Source organism: Pseudophryne corroboree, chromosome 6, assembly GCF_028390025.1.
Source record: "Pseudophryne corroboree isolate aPseCor3 chromosome 6, aPseCor3.hap2, whole genome shotgun sequence".
NCBI classification, from domain to species: Eukaryota; Metazoa; Chordata; class Amphibia; order Anura; family Myobatrachidae; genus Pseudophryne; species Pseudophryne corroboree.
This window is the reverse complement of record NC_086449.1, coordinates 720,287,717-720,310,690: the sequence shown is the minus strand read 5'-3', so window position 1 is coordinate 720,310,690 and position 22,974 is coordinate 720,287,717. Positions and strand designations below refer to the sequence as shown.

Genomic DNA, 22,974 nt, shown 5'->3' with positions numbered 1-22,974 from the left:
CGTTCGGATTGTCCACGGCACCTCGGATCTTTACAAAGGTAATGGCCGAGATGATGATTCTTCTTCGAAGAAAAGGCATATTAATTATCCCATACTTGGACGATCTCCTAATAAGGGCAAGGTCCAGAGAACAGCTAGAGATGGGATTAGCACTGTCTCAAGAAGTGCTAAAACAGCACGGGTGGATTCTGAATATTCCAAAATCCCAGTTAATGCCGACAACTCGTCTGCTGTTCCTAGGGATGATTCTGGACACGGTTCAGAAACAGGTTTTTCTCCCGGAGGAAAAAGCCAAGGAGTTATCCGAGCTTGTCAGGAACCTCCTAAAACCAGGAAAGGTGTCTGTACATCAATGCACAAGAGTCCTGGGAAAAATGGTGGCTTCTTACGAAGCAATTCCATTCGGCAGATTCCACGCAAGAATTTTCCAAAGGGATCTGTTGGACAAATGGTCAGGGTCGCATCTTCAGATGCACCTACGGATAACCCTGTCTCCAAGGACAAGGGTGTCTCTTCTGTGGTGGTTGCAGAGTCCTCATCTATTGGAGGGCCGCAGATTCGGCATACAGGATTGGATCCTGGTGACCACGGACGCCAGCCTGAGAGGCTGGGGAGCAGTCACACAAGGAAGAAACTTCCAGGGAGTATGGACGAGTCTGGAAACGTCTCTTCACATAAACATTCTGGAACTAAGAGCAATATACAATGCTCTAAGCCAGGCAGAACCTCTGCTTCAGGGAAAACCGGTGTTGATCCAGTCGGACAACATCACGGCAGTCGCCCATGTGAACAGACAGGGCGGCACAAGAAGCAGGAGTGCAATGGCAGAAGCTGCAAGGATTCTTCGCTGGGCAGAGAATCATGTGATAGCACTGTCAGCAGTGTTCATCCCGGGAGTGGACAACTGGGAAGCAGACTTCCTCAGCAGACACGATCTTCACCCGGGAGAGTGGGGACTTCATCCAGAAGTCTTCCACATGCTGGTAACCCGTTGGGAAAGACCAATGGTGGACATGATGGCGTCTCGCCTCAACAAAAAACTGGACAGGTATTGCGCCAGGTCAAGAGATCCGCAGGCAATAGTTGTGGACGCGCTGGTAACGCCTTGGGTGTACCAGTCGGTGTATGTGTTTCCTCCTCTGCCTCTCATACCAAAAGTATTGAGAATTATACGGCAAAGAGGCGTAAGAACGATACTAGTGGTTCCGGATTGGCCAAGAAGGACTTGGTACCCGGAACTTCAAGAGATGATCACGGAAGATCCGTGGCCTCTACCTCTAAGGAGGGACTTGCTTCAGCAGGGTCCCTGTCTGTTTCAAGACTTACCGCGGCTGCGTTTGACGGCATGGCGGTTGAACGCCGGATCCTAAAGGAAAAAGGCATGCCGGAAGAAGTCATTCCTACTTTGATTAAAGCAAGGAAGGAAGTAACCGTGCAACATTATCACCGAATTTGGCGAAAATATGTTGCGTGGTGCGAAGATCGGAGTGCTCCGACGGAGGAATTTCAACTGGGTCGATTCCTACATTTCCTGCAATCAGGATTGTCTATGGGTCTCAAATTGGGATCTATTAAGGTTCAAATTTCGGCCCTGTCGATTTTCTTTCAAAAAGAATTGGCTTCAGTCCCTGAAGTCCAGACCTTTGTTAAGGGAGTGCTGCATATACAGCCTCCTGTGGTGCCTCCAGTGGCACCGTGGGATCTCAATGTGGTTTTGGACTTTCTAAAATCTCATTGGTTTGAACCACTAAAAAAGGTGGATTTGAAATATCTCACTTGGAAAGTGACCATGCTTCTAGCCCTGGCTTCTGCCAGGAGAGTATCAGAATTGGCAGCTTTATCTTACAAAAGCCCATATCTGATTTTCCATTCGGACAGGGCAGAACTGCGGACTCGTCCGCATTTTCTCCCTAAGGTGGTGTCAGCATTTCATCTGAACCAGCCTATTGTAGTGCCTGCGGCTACAAGTGACTTGGAGGACTCCAAGTTACTGGACGTTGTCAGAGCATTAAAAATATATATTGCAAGGACAGCTGGAGTCAGAAAATCTGACTCGTTGTTTATATTGTATGCACCCAACAAGATGGGTGCTCCTGCGTCTAAGCAGACGATTGCTCGTTGGATCTGTAGCACAATCCAACTTGCACATTCTGTGGCAGGCCTGCCACAGCCTAAATCTGTAAAGGCCCACTCCACAAGGAAGGTGGGCTCATCTTGGGCGGCTGCCCGAGGGGTCTCGGCATTACAACTTTGCCGAGCAGCTACGTGGTCAGGGGAGAACACGTTTGTAAAATTTTACAAATTTGATACTCTGGCTAAGGAGGACCTGGAGTTCTCTCATTCGGTGCTGCAGAGTCATCCGCACTCTCCCGCCCGTTTGGGAGCTTTGGTATAATCCCCATGGTCCTTTCAGGAACCCCAGCATCCACTAGGACGATAGAGAAAATAAGATTTTACTTACCGATAAATCTATTTCTCGGAGTCCGTAGTGGATGCTGGGCGCCCATCCCAAGTGCGGATTATCTGCATAAATTGTACATAGTTATTGTTAACTAATTCGGGTTATTGTTGAAGGAAGCCATCTTTCAGAGGCTCCGCTGTTATCATACTGTTAACTGGGTTTAGATCACAGGTTGTACGGTGTGATTGGTGTGGCTGGTATGAGTCTTACCCGGGATTCAAAATCCTCCCTTATTGTGTACGCTCGTCCGGGCACAGTACCTAACTGGAGTCTGGAGGAGGGTCATAGGGGGAGGAGCCAGTGCACACCACCTGATCTGGAAAAGCTTTACTTTTTGTGCCCTGTCTCCTGCGGAGCCGCTATTCCCCATGGTCCTTTCAGGAACCCCAGCATCCACTACGGACTCCGAGAAATAGATTTATCGGTAAGTAAAATCTTATTTTTTAACAATATTGATTGGTATCAGTTTAAAATAAATGTTATGTTTTATGTCAAAGGAAATGTTATATTTTTACAACAAAGTTTTGTAAGTAGTATTCATAATCTAATGACGAAGGCCTTAATCCAGGCCTGCGGTTGTGTGCCACACTTATTGTACCGCCGGACTTGCACATTTGTGTTTCAACAAAAATCTGAAAGTCCAGGGTAAGATCCTGCCTCTGTGCCATCGATGGCAATTTGCCCCTTTCGCAGCTAATTGGATTTATTTACTTAAACCTTTACTTGTTATGTCTGGTTCAGACTTTCACTGCATAACTCTTCCATCCCTTGTATATGCCTCAGCTCTGTCCTCTTGCTTCCATAGATTCTCTGAGGAGCACAATTTCGTCAAACCCAACGATGCCCGCGCTCTGCACCTTATGAATCGCTGCGCCCAGAATGTACTTTATGAAATAAAAGACATATGTCTGGCTTACGGGCAAAGTGATGAATATAGCTTTGTCTTTCACAAGAAATCACACTGGTATAAAAGACGGGCAAGGTCAGTATAATCCTGCTGTGTTTATTCTGTAGTGTAAAACCCTAGCTAAATAGTGGGCCATAGATCAGGTGTTCATCAGAATTTAGAGATCTCAAAGAGAAACAGCCAATAGATGGTGTCATAAGGGTATTTGTTACGTTTGGCCATTGCATGTGTGTGTGGGGGTTACGGTCGTTAGGTCGACACTCATTAGGCCGACACTCAGGTCGACATGGCCGTTATGTACTAGGTCGACAGGTCAAAAGGTTGGCGTGAGTTTTTCAAAATTTTCCCCCCATTTTTTTGGATTTTTTCATACCTAACGATCCACGTGGACTACGATTGGAACGGTAATCTGTGCCGAGCGGTAGCGGAACGATGCACCTTGCCTGAAGCATGGCGAGCGGACACAGTGCACTAATTGGGGTTCCCCGTCACTTTACGAAGGAGATCTCTGGTGGTATATGCACTGCAATACAGCTCCTGATCAGGTCACCCAGATCTGTGGTGGTATGTACACTGTGATACAGCTACTGATCAGATCACCCAGATCTCTGGTGGTATATGCACTGTGATACAGCTACTGATCAGATCACCCAGATCTCTGGTGGTATATGCACTGCAATACAGCTCCTGATCAGATCACCCAGATCTCTGGTGTTATATGCACTGCAATACAGCTCCTGATCAGGTCACCCAGATCTCTGGTGGTATATACACTGCAATACAGCTCCTGATCAGGTCACCCAGATCTGTGGTGGTATATGCACTGTAATACAGCTCCTGATCAGATCACCCAGATCTCTGGTGGTATATACACTGTGATACAGCTCCTGATCAGGCCACCCAGATCTGTGGTGGTATATGCACTGTAATACAGCTCCTGATCAGATCACCCAGATCTCTGGTGGTATATACACTGTGATACAGCTCCTGATCAGGCCACCCAGATCTGTGGTGGTATATGCACTGTAATACAGCTCCTGATCAGATCACCCAGATCTCTGGTGGTATATGCACTGCAATACAGCTCCTGATCAGATCACCCAGATCTCTGGTGGTATATGCACTGTGATACAGCTCCTGATCAGTTCACCCAGATCTCTGGTGGTATATGCACTGCAATAGAGCTCCTGATCAGGCCACCCAGATCTCTGGTGGTATATACACTGTGATACAGCTACTGATCAGATCACCCAGATCTCTGGTGGTATATACACTGTGATACAGCTCCTGATCAGGTCACTCAGATCTCTGGTGGTATATACACTGTGATACAGCTCCTGATCAGGTCACTCAGATCTCTGGTGGTATATGCACTGCAATAGAGCTCCTGATCAGGTCACCCAGATCTCTGGTGGTATATGCACTGTGATACAGCTCCTGATCAGTTCACCCAGATCTCTGGTGGTATATGCACTGTGATACAGCTCCTGATCAGATCACCCAGATCTCTGGTGGTATATGCACTGGGATACAGCTCCTGATCAGGCCACCCAGATCTCTGGCGGTATATACACTGTGATACAGCTACTGATCAGATCACCCAGATCTCTGGTGTTATATGCACTGCAATACAGCTCCTGATCAGATCACCCAGATCTCTGGTGGTATATGCACTGCAATACAGCTCCTGATCAGGTCACCCAGATCTCTGGTGGTATATGCACTGGGATACAGCTCCTGATCAGATCACCCAGATCTCTGGTGGTATATGCACTGTGATACAGCTCCTGATCAGATCACCCAGATCTCTGGTGGTATATGCACTGTGATACAGCTCCTGATCAGGTCACCCAGATCTCTGGTGGTATATGCACTGCAATACAGCTCCTGATCAGATCACCCAGCTCTCTGGTGGTATATGCACTGTGATACAGCTCCTGATCAGATCACCCAGCTCTCTGGTGGTATATGCACTGTGATACAGCTCCTGATCAGATCACCCAGCTCTCTGGTGGTATATGCACTGTGATACAGCTCCTGATCAGATCACCCAGCTCTCTGGTGGTATATGCACTGTGATACAGCTACTGATCAGATCACCCAGATCTCTGGTGGTATATGCACTGTGATACAGCTACTGATCAGATCACCCAGATCTCTGGTGGTATATGCACTGCAATACAGCTCCTGATCAGATCACCCAGATCTCTGGTGGTATATGCACTGTGATACAGCTCCTGATCACATCACCCAGATCTCTGGTGGTATATACACTGTGATACAGCTCCTGATCAGGTCACCCAGATCTCTGGTGGTATATGCACTGCAATACAGCTCCTGATCAGATCACCCAGATCTCTGGTGGTATATGCACTGCAATACAGCTCCTGATCAGGTCACCCAGATCTCTGGTGGTATATGCACTGCAATACAGCTCCTGATCAGGCCACCCAGATCTCTGGTGGTATATACACTGTGATACAGCTCCTGATCAGGTCACCCAGATCTCTGGTGGTATATACACTGTGATACAGCTCCTGATCAGGCCACCCAGATCTCTGGTGGTATATACACTGTGATACAGCTCCTGATCAGGTCACCCAGATCTCTGGTGGTATATGCACTGTGATACAGCTCGTGATCAGATCACCCAGATCTCTGGTGGTATATGCACTGGGATACAGCTCCTGATCAGATCATCCAGATCTCTGGTGGTATATACACTGTGATACAGCTCCCGGTCAGGGGATACGGTCGTTAGGTCGGCACAGCTTAGGTCGACAGTCATTAGGTCGACCACTGAATGTCGACATGCATTAGGTCGACATGAGTTTTCCGCAATTTCTTTTTCTTTTAATTTGTTTGACTTTTTCATACTTTACGATCCTCGTGGACTACAATTGGGAACGGTAACCTGCGAGCCATGCGAGGGGACATGGTGCACTAATTTGGGTTCCTTGTCACTTTATGGAGAAAACAACGCCAAAAACTCATGTCGACCTTTTGACCTGTCGACCTAGTGCATGTTGACCTAACGCCCATGTCGACATAATGGCAATGTTGACCTTCAGTGGTCGACCTTACGACCCATACTCGTGTGTGAATAAAAAAAAAAAAAAATATATATATATATATATATATATATATATATATAAGTGGTATTGGTATCTGCGTCACTCAGCAGTCTTGTTATGCAGTTTAAAAGATGCCTTTATTCACACCTACGTTTCGGGCATACACCCGTCGTCAGGGCAGGACTCACAAACACTGAACAAGTCAAATACAAATATATACACTTCAGACGACACAGAATTAAAACATAAGTGCGCTCACCTGATCGGTGGTGCCCGGCGCCCCCCGGTCCACGCGTCTGTAAAGGACGTTGCAGAACTCTGACGTCACCTTGCTCCGCCGGGCAGGCCAGCCCCTGGATACCCGGTTGCTACAACAAGTGCGAATGTTAAAAACACGGAACACAGACCTAAGCATAATAGCGCCCATCTGCTGCACCCACATTAACACCGAAAGTTAAAAAAGAATTGCCTAATACCACCATACCATGGGTGAATAGGTATACCACTTATAGTAGTGAGCTTACAAAGAAGGCTAAGCAGTGGTGGCCCATGATTAACTCAGATAAGGATCTTCCTAGATTTAAAGATACACGCTTAATGCGTCTTTATCAAAACCAATATTCAACTTTCACGGACACTGAGTGGGGAGAAATAGAGAGCACTAACTGAGGTTGGACAGGTTCCAAATTTCTTAATTGTGGTGAATCATATACTGTTACGGTTTAAAAAAAATTGTTCTGTAAGGTGCAAAGCACTACTGTTCAAATGTGGTACCAACAAAGTGGATCAATTCCCTGATAAATTTTCTTTGTTGAAATTACACGTTTTGCACCTTTTAAAGATGTACCCCTGATGAAGTCTTGTAAGAGATAAAACGCATTGGGGGGGAATTCAAATGTTTGAGAAGTCAGTTGGGTGTCGTTTTTTTCCTATCTGATAGACAGGAAAAAACAGACACCCAACCGACTTTTCAAACATTTAAATTCCCCCCATTGTCTTTCATACGGAAAAACATAATATTGTGATCCCAGTCTTTCCATTGAAATAGGTTTGGGAAATCTGTGTATGATTCACTTTTGGAGTGTATTCCAACAACATTGTACAAATAAGCAGAAGAAAACTGTATTTCTGCAGCGGGGTACACTGTGATTCCACAGGGAATTACATTGGGGTGTAGAGTTGGATCTTGATCCGAGGCACCAACAGGCTAAAAGCTTTGACTGTTCCCAGGATGCATAGCGCCGCCTCCTCTATATCTGCGCCCCAAGGCACTGGAGCTCAGTTTGTAAGTTGGTGCCTGCAGTGCAGGCAGCTAAGAGGGAGGGTTGCGCTGTATACTCCCGCGCCCTGGTTGTCAGGGCTCCGGTTACTTCAGGCACACACTTGCTGCTGCTCTCCTGGATCGCATGGCCGCATCTTCGGTTGGAGGTAAGAGGGTCCCCCAAGCGAGACCCGCTGAAATCGCGATCCGGAGCGGTCTCCAGGAGACGGACCACGTGCGCTGATGTGGCCGTACAGGGACCCCACTAGACCACCAGGGCAAGGGGCACAGGTCGTATTTCTTAAAATCCGTTTCAAATAGGCCCCGCAGTACCCGGTGGTAAAGTCCAGCAAGGGGATAAGGCTCTGACCTGTAGCCCCTCCCCCAGCCCCCAGGCGCCATTTACTGCAAATGTTCCTGCCCTGGAGCTGCATATCTCTCTCTCCCTCACTCCTTCTGAGCGTTTGGGCGCCATTACACACATGCTGAGCTGATTCTGGGACTGCTGGGCAATGTCTCCTCTGTAAAGCCGCCTGCATAATCAGCGCTGTGCATAAGTTCAGGGATATTTAGTACAAGTACCCTGTGATATACATCCAGTCTTTACTGTGCATTATTATATCTGTATATAGACATAGCTTTACTTAGTAGTCCAGTTACTTAGTATTGCTAGTCCAGTGCAGTTTTATTGTTTGTAATAATTTTTGCATTGTACATGTGACTGTGTGCGCCAAATATCTGCTGTGCGGTCTCTATTCCTTGTATCTCACACATATTGCTATCCCTATATTCTGTACTCTGAAGGGTGCTAAGTGCATCAGGGTTTTCATATGATGTAGTATCTCACAGGATATACTACTTTGGTATATTTCTCTGTGTGTTTCAGTCACCATATACCTCTTAAATTCTCTGTTTATGCTCTGCTTTGCAGTCACACTATACAGGGGATTTTTGTCAGGTATTTTGTCTGCTTTTATTGTACTATTACGCCCTAAAGTTACGCTTACAAATAATGTCTGCTAAACAGGGTGGTAGATCCATGGCTGAGCCTGCACCATGCAGTGCTGACGCCACGGATTGCTTGGAGGAAAACATTGCAGCTGAGGGCTCAGGCACCAGGGGTTCTATACCCCTCAGTCAGTCTGCAGCACCGGGGGGTGGTCTTCTGTATGCCGGCGGTCGGGCTCCCGGCGCTCAGTATACCGGCGCCGGGAGCCCGACAGCCGGCATACCGACACTTATTTTCCCTCGTGGGGGTCCACGACCCCCATAGAGGGAGAATAAAATAGTGTGGCGCGCGTAGCGCGGCGAGCCCGCAAGGGGCTCATTTGCGCTCGCCACGCTGTCGGTAAGCCGGCGGTCGGGCTCCCGGCGCCGGGATGCTGGTCGCCGGGAGCCCGACCGCTGGCCAGCCGTAGTGAACCCGCACCAGGGGCACACCAAGACTCACTTTGGGCTGCCTTTTCTAATTTACTGACTATGCTGGTAACTAGACTTGCGCCCCCTGTGGGTCCTCCTGTGCCATTACAGCCACATATTGTCCCTGCGGTTAATCCGCCATGGGCAGATAATCTGTCCACTCAGTTACAGCAATTAAATCAGTCTTTGGCAAAACAAAAACCTAACCCTCGCCCACCTAAGACAATCCACACTTGTTTCGGATACTTCATCTGATGAAGATGGCGCACATACTGACCCCTCAGACACTGATGCAGATGCTTCTGATGGGGAATCTATTACACAGGTGGATGTTCCTGACCTTTTGGAGGCTATCAGACTGATTCTTCAAATTGATGATGAAGCAGAACCTCCAGATACCTCTGAGAAACCTTATAAGTTCAAGCGTCAGAAGGTTACTAAATTAGTTTTACCCCGTTCTGACCATTTGGTTGACATACGTCAGGAATCCTGGGAATTTCCAGGAAAGAAATTCTCCCTGTCTAAGAAGATAGTAGCTCGTTATCCCCTCGCTGCAGAGTTAAGTAAAAATTGGGAAACACTGCCGCCGGTGGACTCATAGGTCGCGCGTCTGGTCGTGTCTTCTGCTCTGCCTGTCACTACCGTCACCTCTCTGAAGGAACGGATGGATAAGCGTGTGGAGGGTTGCTTGAAGTCTATTTACACTCTTGCAGGAGCTGTGCATAGGCCCACTATTGCTGCTTCTTGGGCTGCAAAAGCTATTGAAGCCTGGGTTCAGCAAGTTGAAACGGAAATACCGTCTGATTTTTCTGATAATGCTAGACAGCGTCTTTCATATATTTTCTCTTACGTCCTAGAGGATGCTGGGGACTCCGTAAGGACCATGGGGTATAGACGGGCTCCGCAGGAGATAGGGCACCTAAAAAGAACTTTGACTATGGGTGTGCACTGGCTCCTCCCTCTATGCCCCTCCTCCAGACCTCAGTTAGATCTTGTGCCCAGAGGAGAATGGGTGCACTGCAGAGAGCTCTCCAGAGTTTTCTGTGGAAAAAGAATTTTGTTAGGTTTTTTATTTTCAGGGAGTCCTGTTGGCAACAGGCTCCCTGCATCGTGGGACCGAGGAGAGAGAAGCAGAGCTGGCTTGTCAAGTTGGGCACATGCTTCTAAGGCTACTGGACACCATTAGCTCCAGAGGGAGTCGGAACACAGGTCTCACCTGGGGTTCGTCCCGGAGCCGCGCCGCCGTCCTCCTCACAGATGCCGAAGATAGAAGCCGGATAGAGAAGGCAGAAGACATCAGATCTTCATGAGGTAAGGCGCGCAACGGTAAGCTGCGCGCCATTGCTCCCAGTCTCACACACACAGAGCAGCACTGAAGGGTGCAGGGCACAGGGGGGGCGCCCTGGGCAGCAATAAACTTCACATTTTGGCACAAATACAGTTTGATTAGGCTGCGGAGGCAGTAAATCTATGATCCCCCGCCATTTTATGGAAAAATCACTGGGACCGAAGCCCGCCGTTGGGTGGGCGGCGCTTGATCCTCAGCACTAACCAGCGCCATTTTCTCCACAGAAGCTGCATGAGGAAAACGCTGGCTCCCTGGTCTCTCCCCTGCTGAACTCACAGGCTGAAAAAAAGAGGAGGGGGGCACATTAGCAACGCAGTGAGTGGGAATTGGCATATTATTTATAAAAAAGCGCTATCTGGACATATTTTTTCCAGTGTTTTTAAGCGCTGGTGTGTGCTGTAATACTCTTTCTCTGTCTCTCCTTAGGACCTGGTTGGGGTTTTGTCCCCTTATAGGTTAATCCCTGTGTGTGTGGGGTGTCGGTACGTGTGTGTCGACATGTCTGAGGCGGAAGGCTTCTCCAAGGAGGGGGTGGAGCAAATGAGTGGTGTCCCCGTCGGTTGTGCCGACTCCAGATTGGATGGACATGTGGCATATGTTGAATGCAAGTGTGGCATCTTTACATAAAAAGCTTGATAAGGCTGATTTAGGGGGGACATCAGGTGGTCAATCCTCAGATTGGACCGACTCACAGGGCCCGTCGGGGTCTCAAAAGCGTCCCTTAACACAAGACACTACTACCGACACGGATTTTGATTCCAGTGTCGACTATGACGAAGTAAAATTGTACCCTAGGGTGACTAAAACCATTCAGTGTATGATTGTGGCAATAAGGGATGTGTTTCATATTGTGGATGAACCCTCGGTCCCCGACACAAGGGTACACATGTTTAAGGAAAAGAAACAGATTATTAACTTTCCCACATCTCATGAATTAAATGAATTCTTTGGAAAAGCTTGGGAGACTCCGGTTAAGAGACCGCAGATCCCCAAAAGAATTTATATGGCATACCCTTTCCCTAAGCAAGACAGGGAGATTTGGGAATCACCCCCCACTGTGGACAAGGCCCTGACGCGCTTGTCCAAGAAAGTGGCGCTACCGTCTCCTGACACAGCAGCCCTTAAGGACCCTGCAGATCGCAGGCAAGAAACTACCTTAAAGTGTATTTATTCTCATACGGGTGCTGTGCTAAGACCGACAATTGCGTCGGCATGGGTGTGTAGCGCAATTGCAGCTTGGACAGATGAGCTGACAGATCAATTTGATAATATGGATAAGGATACTATATTCCTAACTCTAGCCCATATTAAAGACGCAGTCTTATTTATGAGGGATGCTCAAATGGACATTGGATTGCTAGCTTCTAGAGCCAATGCCATGTTTATCTCAGCGAGAAGATCCTTATGGACTCGCCAATGGACGGGTGATGCGGATTCCAAGGAACATATGGAAGTACTACCCTATAAGGGTGATGTATTGTTTGGGGATGGGCTGACGGACCTGGTTTCCACAGCTACAGCAGGTAAATCACATTTCTCTGACGTCCTAGTGGATGCTGGGACTCCGTAAGGACCATGGGGAATAGCGGCTCCGCAGGAGACAGGGCACAAGAATAAAAGCTTTAGGATCAGGTGGTGTGCACTGGCTCCTCCCCCTATGACCCTCCTCCAAGCCTCAGTTAGATTTTTGTGCCCGAACGAGAAGGGTGCAGGCTAGGTGGCTCTCCTGAGCTGCTTAGAATAAAAGTTTATTTTAGGTTTTTTATTTTCAGTGAGTCCTGCTGGCAACAGGCTCACTGCATCGTGGGACTAAGGGGAGAAGAAGCGAACTCACCTGCGTGCAGAGTGGATTGGGCTTCTTAGGCTACTGGACATTAGCTCCAGAGGGACGATCACAGGTTCAGCCTGGATGGGTCCCGGAGCCGCGCCGCCGGCCCCCTTACAGAGCCAGAAGAGCGAAGAGGTCCGGTGAAATCGGCGGCAGAAGACGGTCCTGTCTTCAACTAAGGTAGCGCACAGCACCGCAGCTGTGCGCCATTGCTCTCAGCACACTTCACACTCCGGTCACTGAGGGTGCAGGGCGCTGGGGGGGGAGCGCCCTGAGACGCAATATAACAGATATACCTTAGGTTGGCAAAAAGAAATACATCACATATAGCTCCTGGGCTATATGGATGTATTTAACCCTTGCCATTTTTCCAGAAAAGAGCGGGAGATAAGGACGTCGTGAAGGGGCGGAGCCTATCTCCTCAGCACACAAGCGCCATTTTCCCTCACAGCTTCGCTGGAAGGACGGCTCCCTGACTCTCCCCTGCAGACCTGCTACAGAATCAGGGTAAAAAAGAGAAGGGGGGGGCACTATTGGCAGCTAATAATAAAAACAGCAGCTATAAAAGGGAGTAACACTTATATAAGGTTATCCCTGTATATATATATATATAGCGCTTGGTGTGTGCTGGCAAACTCTCCCTCTGTCTCTCCAAAGGGCTGGTGGGGTCCTGTCCTCTGTGTGCTGTGTGTCGGTACGTGTGTGTCGACATGTATGAGGAGGAAAATGATGTGGAGGCGGAGCAATTGCCTGGGTTAGTGATGTCACCGCCTAGGGAGTCGACACCTGACTGGATGATCGTATTTAAAGAATTACGTGACAATGTCAGCACTTTGCAAAAAACTGTTGACGACATGAGACAGCCGGCAAATCAATTAGTGCCTGTCCAGGCATCTCAGACACCGTCAGGGGCCCTAAAACGCCCGTTACCTCAGTGGGTCGACACAGACCCAGACACAGATACTGAGTCTAGTGTCGACGGTGAGGAGACAAACGTAATGTCCAGTAGGGCCACACGTTACATGATCACGGCAATGAAGGAGGCATTGAACATTTCTGACACTACAAGTACCACAAAGAAGGGTATTATGTGGGGTGTGAAAAAACTACCAATAGTTTTTCCGGAGTCAGATGAATTAAATGAGGTGTGTGATAAAGCGTGGGTTTCCCCCGACAAAAAACTGCTAATTTCTAATAAATTATTGGCACTATACCCTTTCCCGCCAGAGGTTAGGGCGCGTTGGGAAACACCCCCTAGGGTAAATAAAGCGCTCACACGTTTATCTAAACAAGTAGCGTTACCGTCTCCTGATACGGCCACCCTCAAAGAACCAGCTGATAGAAGGCTGGAAAATATCCTAAAAAGTATATACACACATACTGGTGTTATACTGCGACCAGCTATCGCTTCAGCCTGGATGTGCAGTGCTGGAGTCGCGTGGTCGGATTCCCTGACTGAAAATATTGATACCCTGGACAGGGACAATATATTGTTAACTATAGAGCATTTGAAGGATGCATTACTATATATGCGTGATGCACAGAGAGATATTTGCACCCTGGCATCAAGAGTAAGTGCTATGTCTATTTCTGCCAGAAGAGCATTATGGACGCGACAGTGGTCAGGGGATGCGGATTCCAAACGACATATGGAAGTATTGCCGTATAAAGGGGAGGAGTTATTTGGGGCTGGTCTATCGGACCTGGTGGCCACGGCAACGGCTGGAAAGTCCACCTTTTTACCCCAGGTCACCTCACATCAGCAGAAAAAGACACCGTCTTTTCAAACTCAGTCCTTTCGTTCCCATAAGTACAAGCGAGCAAAAGGCCACTCATTTCTGCCCCGGGGCAGAGGAAGAGGAAAAAGACTGCACCATGCAGCCGCTTCCCAGGAGCAGAAGCCCTCCCCTGCTTCTGCCAAGTCTTCAGCATGACGCTGGGGCTTTACAAGCAGACTCGGAGACGGTGGGGGCCCGTCTCAAGAATTTCAACGCGCAGTGGGCTCACTCGCAAGTGGATCCCTGGATTCTACAGGTAGTTTCGCAGGGGTACAAACTGGAATTCGAGGCGTTTCCCCCTCGCCGGTTCCTGAAGTCTGCTCTACCAAAGTCTCCCTCCGACAGGGAGGCAGTTTTGGAAGCCATTCACAAGCTGTATTCCCAGCAGGTGATAATCAAGGTACCCCTCCTACAACAAGGAAAGGGGTATTATTCCACGCTGTTTGTGGTACTGAAGCCGGACGGCTCGGTGAGACCAATTTTAAATCTGAAATCCTTGAACACTTACATAAAAAGGTTCAAATTCAAGATGGAGTCACTCAGAGCAGTGATAGCGAACCTGGAAGAAGGGGACTATATGGTGTCTCTGGACATCAAAGATGCTTATCTCCACGTCCCAATCTACCCTTCTCACCAAGGGTACCTCAGGTTTGTGGTACAGAACTGTCATTATCAGTTTCAGACGCTGCCGTTTGGATTGTCCACGGCACCACGGGTCTTTACCAAGGTAATGGCCGAAATGATGATTCTTCTTCGAAGAAAAGGCGTCTTAATTATCCCTTACTTGGACGATCTCCTGATAAGGGCAAGGTCCAGGGAACAGTTAGAGGTCGGAGTAGCACTATCTCAGGTGGTGCTACGTCAGCACGGGTGGATTCTAAATATTCCAAAATCGCAGCTGATTCCAACGACACGTCTACTGTTCCTAGGAATGATTCTGGACACAGTCCAGAAGAAGGTGTTTCTCCCGGAGGAGAAGGCCAGGGAGTTATCCGAGCTAGTCAGGAACCTCCTAAAACCAGGCCAGGTGTCAGTGCATCAGTGCACGAGGGTCCTGGGAAAAATGGTGGCTTCTTACGAAGCGATTCCATTCGGAAGATTCCATGCAAGAACGTTTCAGTGGGATCTACTGGACAAATGGTCCGGATCGCATCTTCAGATGCATCAGCGGATAACCCTGTCGCCAAGGACAAGGGTGTCTCTTCTGTGGTGGCTGCAGAGTGCTCATCTACTAGAGGGCCGCAGATTTGGCATTCAGGATTGGATCCTGGTGACCACGGATGCCAGCCTGAGAGGCTGGGGAGCAGTCACACAGGGAAGAAATTTCCAGGGCTTGTGGTCAAGCATGGAAACATCTCTTCATATAAACATTCTGGAACTAAGGGCCATTTACAATGCCCTAAGTCAAGCGAAACCCCTGCTTCAGGGTCAGGCGGTATTGATCCAATCGGACAACATCACGTCAGTCGCCCACGTAAACAGACAGGGCGGCACGAGAAGCAGGAGGGCAATGGCAGAAGCTGCAAGGATTCTTCGCTGGGCGGAAAATCGTGATAGCACTGTCAGCAGTGTTCATGATGGCGTCCCGTCTAAACAAAAAACTAGACAGGTATTGCGCCAGGTCAAGGGACCCTCAGGCAATAGCGGTGGACGCTCTGGTAACACCGTGGGTGTACCAGTCAGTGTATGTGTTCCCTCCTCTGCCTCTCATACCAAAAGTACTGAGAATCATAAGAAGGAGAGGAGTAAGAACTATACTCGTGGTTCCGGATTGGCCAAGAAGGACTTGGTACCTGGAACTTCAAGAGATGCTCACGGAAGACCCGTGGCCTCTACCTCTAAGAAAGGACCTGCTCCAGCAGGGGCCTTGTCTGTTCCAAGACTTACCGCGGCTGCGTTTGACGGCATGGCGGTTGAACGCCGGATCCTGAAGGAAAAAGGCATTCCAGATGAAGTCATCCCTACCCTGATCAAAGCCAGGAAGGATGTAACCACAAAACATTATCACCGCATTTGGCGAAAATATGTTGGCGTGGTGTGAGGCCAAGAAGGCCCCTACAGAGGAATTTCAACTGGGTCGTTTCCTCCATTTCCTGCAAACAGGACTGTCTATGGGCCTAAAATTAGGGTCCATTAAGGTTCAAATTTCGGCCCTGTCGATTTTCTTCCAGAAAGAACTGGCTTCCGTGCCTGAAGTTCAGACATTTGTAAAAGGGGTACTGCATATACAGCCTCCTTTTGTGCCTCCAGTGGCACCTTGGGATCTCAATGTTGTTTTGAGTTTCCTAAAGTCACATTGGTTTGAACCACTCACCACTGTGGACTTAAAATATCTCACATGGAAGGTGTCGATGCTGTTAGCCCTGGCTTCAGTCAGGCGTGTGTCAGAATTGGCGGCTTTATCATATAAAAGCCCTTACTTAATTTTTCATTCTGACAGGGCAGAATTGAGGACTCGTCCTCAATTTCTCCCTAAGGTGGTTTCTGCATTTCACATGAACCAACCTATTGTGGTACCTGCGGCTACTAGGGACTTGGAGGACTCCAAGTTGCTTGACGTTGTCAGGGCCCTGAAAATATATGTTTCCAGGACGGCTGGAGTCAGAAAATCTGACTCGCTGTTTATCCTGTATGCACCCAACAAGCTGGGTGCTCCTGCTTCTAAGCAGACGATTGCTCGTTGGATTTGTAGTACAATTCAGCTTGCACATTCTGTGGCAGGCCTGCCACAGCCAAAATCTGTAAAAGCCCATTCCACAAGGAAAGTGGGCTCATCTTGGGCGGCAGCCCGAGGGGTCTCGGCTTTACAACTTTGCCGAGCAGCTACTTGGTCAGGGGCAAACACGTTTGCTAAATTCTACAAATTTGATACCCTGGCTGAGGAGGACCTGGAGTTCTCTCATTCGGTGCTGCAGAGTCATCCGCACTCTCCCGCCCGTTTGGGATCTTTGGTATAATCCCCATGGTCCTTACGGAGTCCCAGCATCCACTAGGACGTCAGAGAAAATAAGATTTTACTCACCGATAAATCTATTTCTCGTAGTCCGTAGTGGATGCTGGGCGCCCATCCCAAGTGCGGATTGTCTGCAATACTTGTATATAGTTATTGTTATAAAAATTCGGGTTATTATTGTTGTGAGGCTCCTTTCGTTTATCATACTGTTAACTGGGTTCAGATCACGAGTTGTACGGTGTGATTGGTGTGGCTGGTATGAGTCTTACCCGGGATTCAATATCCTTCCTTATTATGTACGCTCGTCCCGGCACAGTATCCTAACTGAGGCTTGGAGGAGGGTCATAGGGGGAGGAGCCAGTGCACACCACCTGATCCTAAAGCTTTTATTCTTGTGCCCTGTCTCCTGCGGAGCCGCTATTCCCCATGGTCCTTACGGAGTCCCAGCATCCACTACGGACTACGAGAAATAGATTTATCGGTGAGTAAAATCTTATTTTTTTACCATATATTCCCCAACAGCAAAAGAAAGTAACACCCTATCAGATGCAGTCCTTTCGGTCGCACAAGTCCAAAAGAGGTCGGGGATCCTCTTTCCTCGCCAGAGGTAAGGGCAGAGGCAAAAGAGCACCTGCTGCGGCAGGTACCCAGGAACAAAAGTCCTCCCCGGCTGCTCCAAAACCCACAGCATGACGCTGTGGCTCCCCTGAGGGAGTCCGCACCGGTGGGGGCACGTCTTCGACTTTTCAGTCAGGCCTGGGTCAGTTCGGACCTGAATCCCTGGGTGTTGGAAATAGTTTCCCAGGGTTACAAATTGGAATTCGAGGACGTGCCACCGCGCCGATTTTTCAAATCGGCCCTACCAGCTTCCACATCGGAAAGGGATGTAGTGTTAGCTGCAATTCAAACGCTGTGTATACAGCAAGTGATAATCAAGGTTCCCCTGCACCAGCAGGGAAGAGGTTACTACTCAACCCTATTTGTGGTCCCGAAACCGGACGGTTCGGTCAGACCTATTTTGAATCTGAAATCCCGAAACCTGTACATAAGAAGATTCAAATTCAAAATGGAATCTCTCAGAGCGATAATAGCCAACATGGAGGAGGGGGATTTTATGGTGTCTCTGAACATAAAGGATGCGTACCTTCATGTCCCCATATATGCCCCCCATCAGGAATACCTGAGATTCGCTGTACAGGATTGTCATTACCAATTTCAGACGTTGCCGTTTGGACTCTCCACGGCCCCGAGGATTTTCACCAAGATAATGGCGGAAATGATGGTGGTCCTGCGCAAGCATGGAGTCACAATTATCCCATACTTGGACGATCTCCTGATAAAAGCGAGATCAAGGGAGAAATTGCTGAACAGTGTGGCGCTCTCGTTGAGAGTGCTCCAGCAACACGGTTGGATTCTAAATCTACCGAAGTCACAGTTGATTCCGACAACTCGGCTACCGTTCCTAGGTATGATACTGGATACGGAACAAATGAAGGTCTTCCTCCCAATAGAGAAAGCCCAAGACATACAGAACATGGTCAGAGACCTGCTAAAACCGAAAAGGGTGTCAGTTCACCAATGCACTCGAGTTCTGGGGAAAATGGTGGCGGCCTACGAGGCCATTCCCTTCGGAAGGTTCCATGCAAGGACTTTTCAATGGGACCTTCTGGACAAGTGGTCCGGGTCCCATCTGCACTTACATCGGAAAATAACTCTGTCCCCAGGGACCAGAGTGTCCCTCCTGTGGTGGTTGCAAAGTGCTCACCTCCTGGAGGGTCGCAGGTTCGGAATTCAGGATTGGATCCTGGTTACCACGGACGCGAGCCTCCAAGGATGGGGAGCGGTCACACAGGGAAAAAAATTTTCAGGGTCTTTGGTCAGACCAGGAGTCCTGTCTACACATCAATGTGTTGGAACTCAGGGCCATTTACAACGGCCTTCGACAAGCGGAGAGTTTTCTTCTAAACCTACCGGTTCTGATTCAATCAGACAATGTCACAGCAGTGGCTCATGTGAACCGCCAAGGCGGGACAAAAAGCAGAGTCGCGATGGCGGAAGCCACAAGAATCCTTCGCTGGGCGGAAAATCATGTAAGCGCTCTGTCGGCTGTCTTCATTCCGGGAGTGGACAACTGGGAAGCAGACTTCCTCAGCAGACACGATCTCCATCCAGGAGAGTGGGGACTTCATCAAGAAGTCTTTGCAGACGTAACACGTCTTTGGGGAACTCCTCAAATAGACATGATGGCGTCACGCCTCAACAAAAAACTACAGAGGTACTGCGCCAGGTCTCGGGACCCTCTGGCAATAGCAGTGGACGCTCTGGTAACACCGTGGGTGTTCAAATCGGTCTACGTGTTTCCTCCTCTTCCTCTCATCACAAAAGTGTTGAGGATCGTAAGACGAAGAAGAGTACGAACGATACTCGTTGTCCCAGACTGACCTCGAAGGGCCTGGTACTCGGATCTACAAGAGATGCTCACAGGAGATCCCTGGCCTCTTCCTCTGAGGGGAGACCTGTTGCAGCAGGGGCCCTGTGTATTTCAAGACTTACCGCGGTTACGTTTGACGGCATGGCGGTTGAACGCCGAATTCTAGCGAAAAAGGGGATTCCGGAAGAGGTCATCCCTACTTTAATAAAGGCTAGGAAGGAGGTGACGATAAAACATTATCACCGTATCTGGCGAAAGTATGTGTCTTGGTGTGAGACCAAGAATGCACCTACGGAAGATTTTCATCTGGGTCGTCTTCTCCACTTCCTACAGACAGGAGTGGATATGGGCCTGAAATTAGGCTCTGTTAAGGTACAGATTTCGGCCCTCTCGATTTTCTTTCAGAAGGAATTGGCTTCTCTTCCAGAAGTCCAGACGTTTGTAAAGGGAGTGCTGGACATCCAGCCCCCTTTTGTGCCTCCAGTGGCACCATGGGACCTGAACGTGGTGTTGCAGTTCCTAAAATCACACTGGTTTGAACCGCTTAACAAGGTTGAGTTGAAATTTCTTACCTGGAAGGTGGTCATGTTATTGGCCTTAGCATCAGCAAGGCGAGTGTCAGAATTGGCGGCTTTGTCACACAAGAGCCCCTACTTGATTTTTCATGTGGATCGAGCTGAATTGAGGACCCGTCCGCAATTTCTGCCTAAAGTGGTTTCTTCGTTCCATATGAATCAACCTATTGTGGTGCCTGTGGCTACAAGTGACCTGGAGGATTCCAGATCCCTGGACGTAGTCAGGGCCTTAAAAATTTATGTAGCCAGGACGGCTAGAATTAGGAAAACAGAGGCTCTGTTTGTCCTGTATGCGGCCAATAAGATTGGCGCTCCTGCTTCGAAGCAGACTATTGCTCGCTGGATCTGTAATACGATTCAGCAGGCTCACTCTACGGCTGGATTGCCGGTACCAAATTCGGTTAAGGCCCATTCCACTAGGAAGGTGGGCTCTTCTTGGGCGGCGACCCGAGGCGTCTCGGCATTACAACTTTGCCGAGCGGCGACTTGGTCGGGGTCAAACACTTTTGCTAAATTCTACAAGTTTGATACCCTGGCTGATGAGGACCTAGCGTTTGCTCAGTCGGTGCTGCAGAGTCATACGCACTCTCCCGCCCGATTGGATGCTTTGGTATAAACCCCATGGTCCTTACGGAGTCCCCAGCATCCTCTAGGACGTAAGAGAAAATAAGATTTTAAACCTACCGGTAAATCTTTTTCTCCTAGTCCGTAGAGGATGCTGGGGACTCCGTAAGGACCATGGGGTATAGACGGGCTCCGCAGGAGATAGGGCACCTAAAAATAACTTTATCTCCTGCGGAGCCCGTCTATACCCCATGGTCCTTACAGAGTCCCCAGCATCCTCTACGGACTAAGAGAAATAGATTTACCGGTAGGTTTAAAATCTTATTATTACTGCCTCTCATTATATTCAGGAGGCGGCATCTTATGCTGGTGTCCTGGCGGCCAAAGCGTCTACTATGTCCATTCTGACTCAGCGGATTCTATGGTTGCAGTCCTGGTCTGTAGCTCTGGACTCTAAAAAGACCTTGGAGGGGATCCCCTTTAAGGGAAACATCCTTTTTGGGGAGGATCTCAACAAGATTGTTGCTGACTCAGCATCCTAAGACTGCCTGTCTGCCTAGTACTAATCCTTCGGCTCTGAAGGCTAAAAGTACTTCCTTTCGCTCCTTTCGACCTCCAAGAAAAAGCAGAGGGTCAGGCGTACCCGAAACAGGCTCGCACTTCCAAATCCACTAAGCCCAAACCTAAACTTTCCAGTGCTGCCCATCAGCCTGCTTCCAAAACAGACAAGCCTGCTGCATGACTGGGCAGGCCTCCTCCTGGGGGACCCCAGGGTGGGAGGCTGACTTCTGCGGTTTGCTCAGGTATGGTTACAGACCACTTCGGACGCCTTGGTACAGGCAGTCGTCACTCACGGATACGCCGTCTCTTTCAAGAAACGTCCCCCTCGCCAGTTTTGCTCAACAAACATCCCTTCGGATCCGGTAAAAGCAAAAACTCTCCACAATCCCTCCTAGACACAGGGGTGATAGTGCCGGTGCCTCTGGATCAGAGAGGCAGGGGGTATTATTCAACGTTGTTCCTAGTTCCCTGAACCGAATGGGTCTTCACGGCCCATTCTCAACCTCAAGTCCTTGAACAAATTTGTGAAAGTTTCCAAATTCCATATGGAAACTCTTCGCTGTATTGTACTGGCTTTGGAGCCCATGGACTATATGGTATCCCTGGACATACAGGATGCTTACCTGCATATTCCTATTGCCATGTGGCATCAGCAATACCTGCGGTTTGCTATTGGCAACCTACATTTTCAATTCCAGGCCTTACTTTTTGGTCTGACCACGGATCCGAGAATCTTCACCAAGGTCATGATGGCTATGCTCCGCCGTCAGGGTATCAGGATCCTGCCATATCTGGACGACTTGTTGATCCTGGTAAACTCTCCAGAGGTTCTCCTCCATCATCTGTAACTGACGGTCCAATTCCTGCAAGCCCACGGGTGGCTCATCAACTGGAAGAAATCCTCACTGGTCCCTGCTCAGAGCATGGTGCACCTGGGGGCATTATTAGACACCCACAACCAACGGGTGTTCTTGTCTCCAGAGAAAGTCCTGAAACTTCAGGAAAAGATAAGATGCTTCCTGTCTTGCCCACGTGTGTCGATACACTCGGTGATGCAAGTACTAGGCCTCATGGTGGAGTACGCTCAATTTCATTCCCGCCCTCTGCAGAGGTTAATCCTTTCCAAATGGGACTGCCTGCCACACCGGATCAGGACTCGCATGATCTCCTTGACTCCGGAGGTTCGTCTGTCACTGACCTGGTAGTTACAGGACCAGCAATTGAGCAGGGGTCGTCCCTTCTGGGTCTCCAACTGGGTACTAATGACGGATGCCAGTCTGCGGGGTTGGGGCACGGTGTTCGAGCAACACTCTATTCAGGGTCTATGGACCAGGGAGGAATCTCTCTCCCGATAAACATTCTGGAGTTGCGGGCAGTGTTCAATGCTTTGAAACTGGCCCTGCCTCTGGTACAGAACAGGCCTGTTCAAGTACAGTCGGACAACGCCACCACGGTGGCGTACATAAATCATCAAGGCGGCACTCGAAGCCGCATGGCAATGATGGAAGCGTCAAAGATTCTTTTATGGGCGGAAGCCATATCGGCAGTGCTCTTTCCGGGGGTCCTCAACTGGAAAGCGGACTTCATCAGTCGTCAGGACATACACGCCGGAGAGTGGAGCCTTCATCCAGAATTATTTCGACTCCTAGTGGACAAGTGGGGCCTACCAGATGTAGACCTGATGGCGTCTCGACACAATCACAAGGTTCCGGTCTTCGGAGCAAGGACAAGGGATCCTCAAGCAGCATTCGTGGACGCCCTGGCAATTCCATGGAACTTTCGGCTGCCGTACGTGTTCCCTCCGGTGTCGCTCC

At 49.0% G+C, this 22,974-nt stretch overlaps 1 protein-coding gene across 1 annotated transcript in view; it reads left to right on the top strand.

Annotated features, from left to right (window-relative positions):
• THG1L (tRNA-histidine guanylyltransferase 1 like) overlaps positions 1 to 22,974 on the top strand; it is a 120,249-nt gene that overhangs the window by 11,783 nt on the left and 85,492 nt on the right. The window contains exon 2 of the mRNA XM_063928394.1: positions 3,267 to 3,443. Coding sequence (XP_063784464.1) covers positions 3,267 to 3,443 — 177 coding nt within the window. The remainder of the gene's footprint in view (positions 1 to 3,266; positions 3,444 to 22,974) is intronic.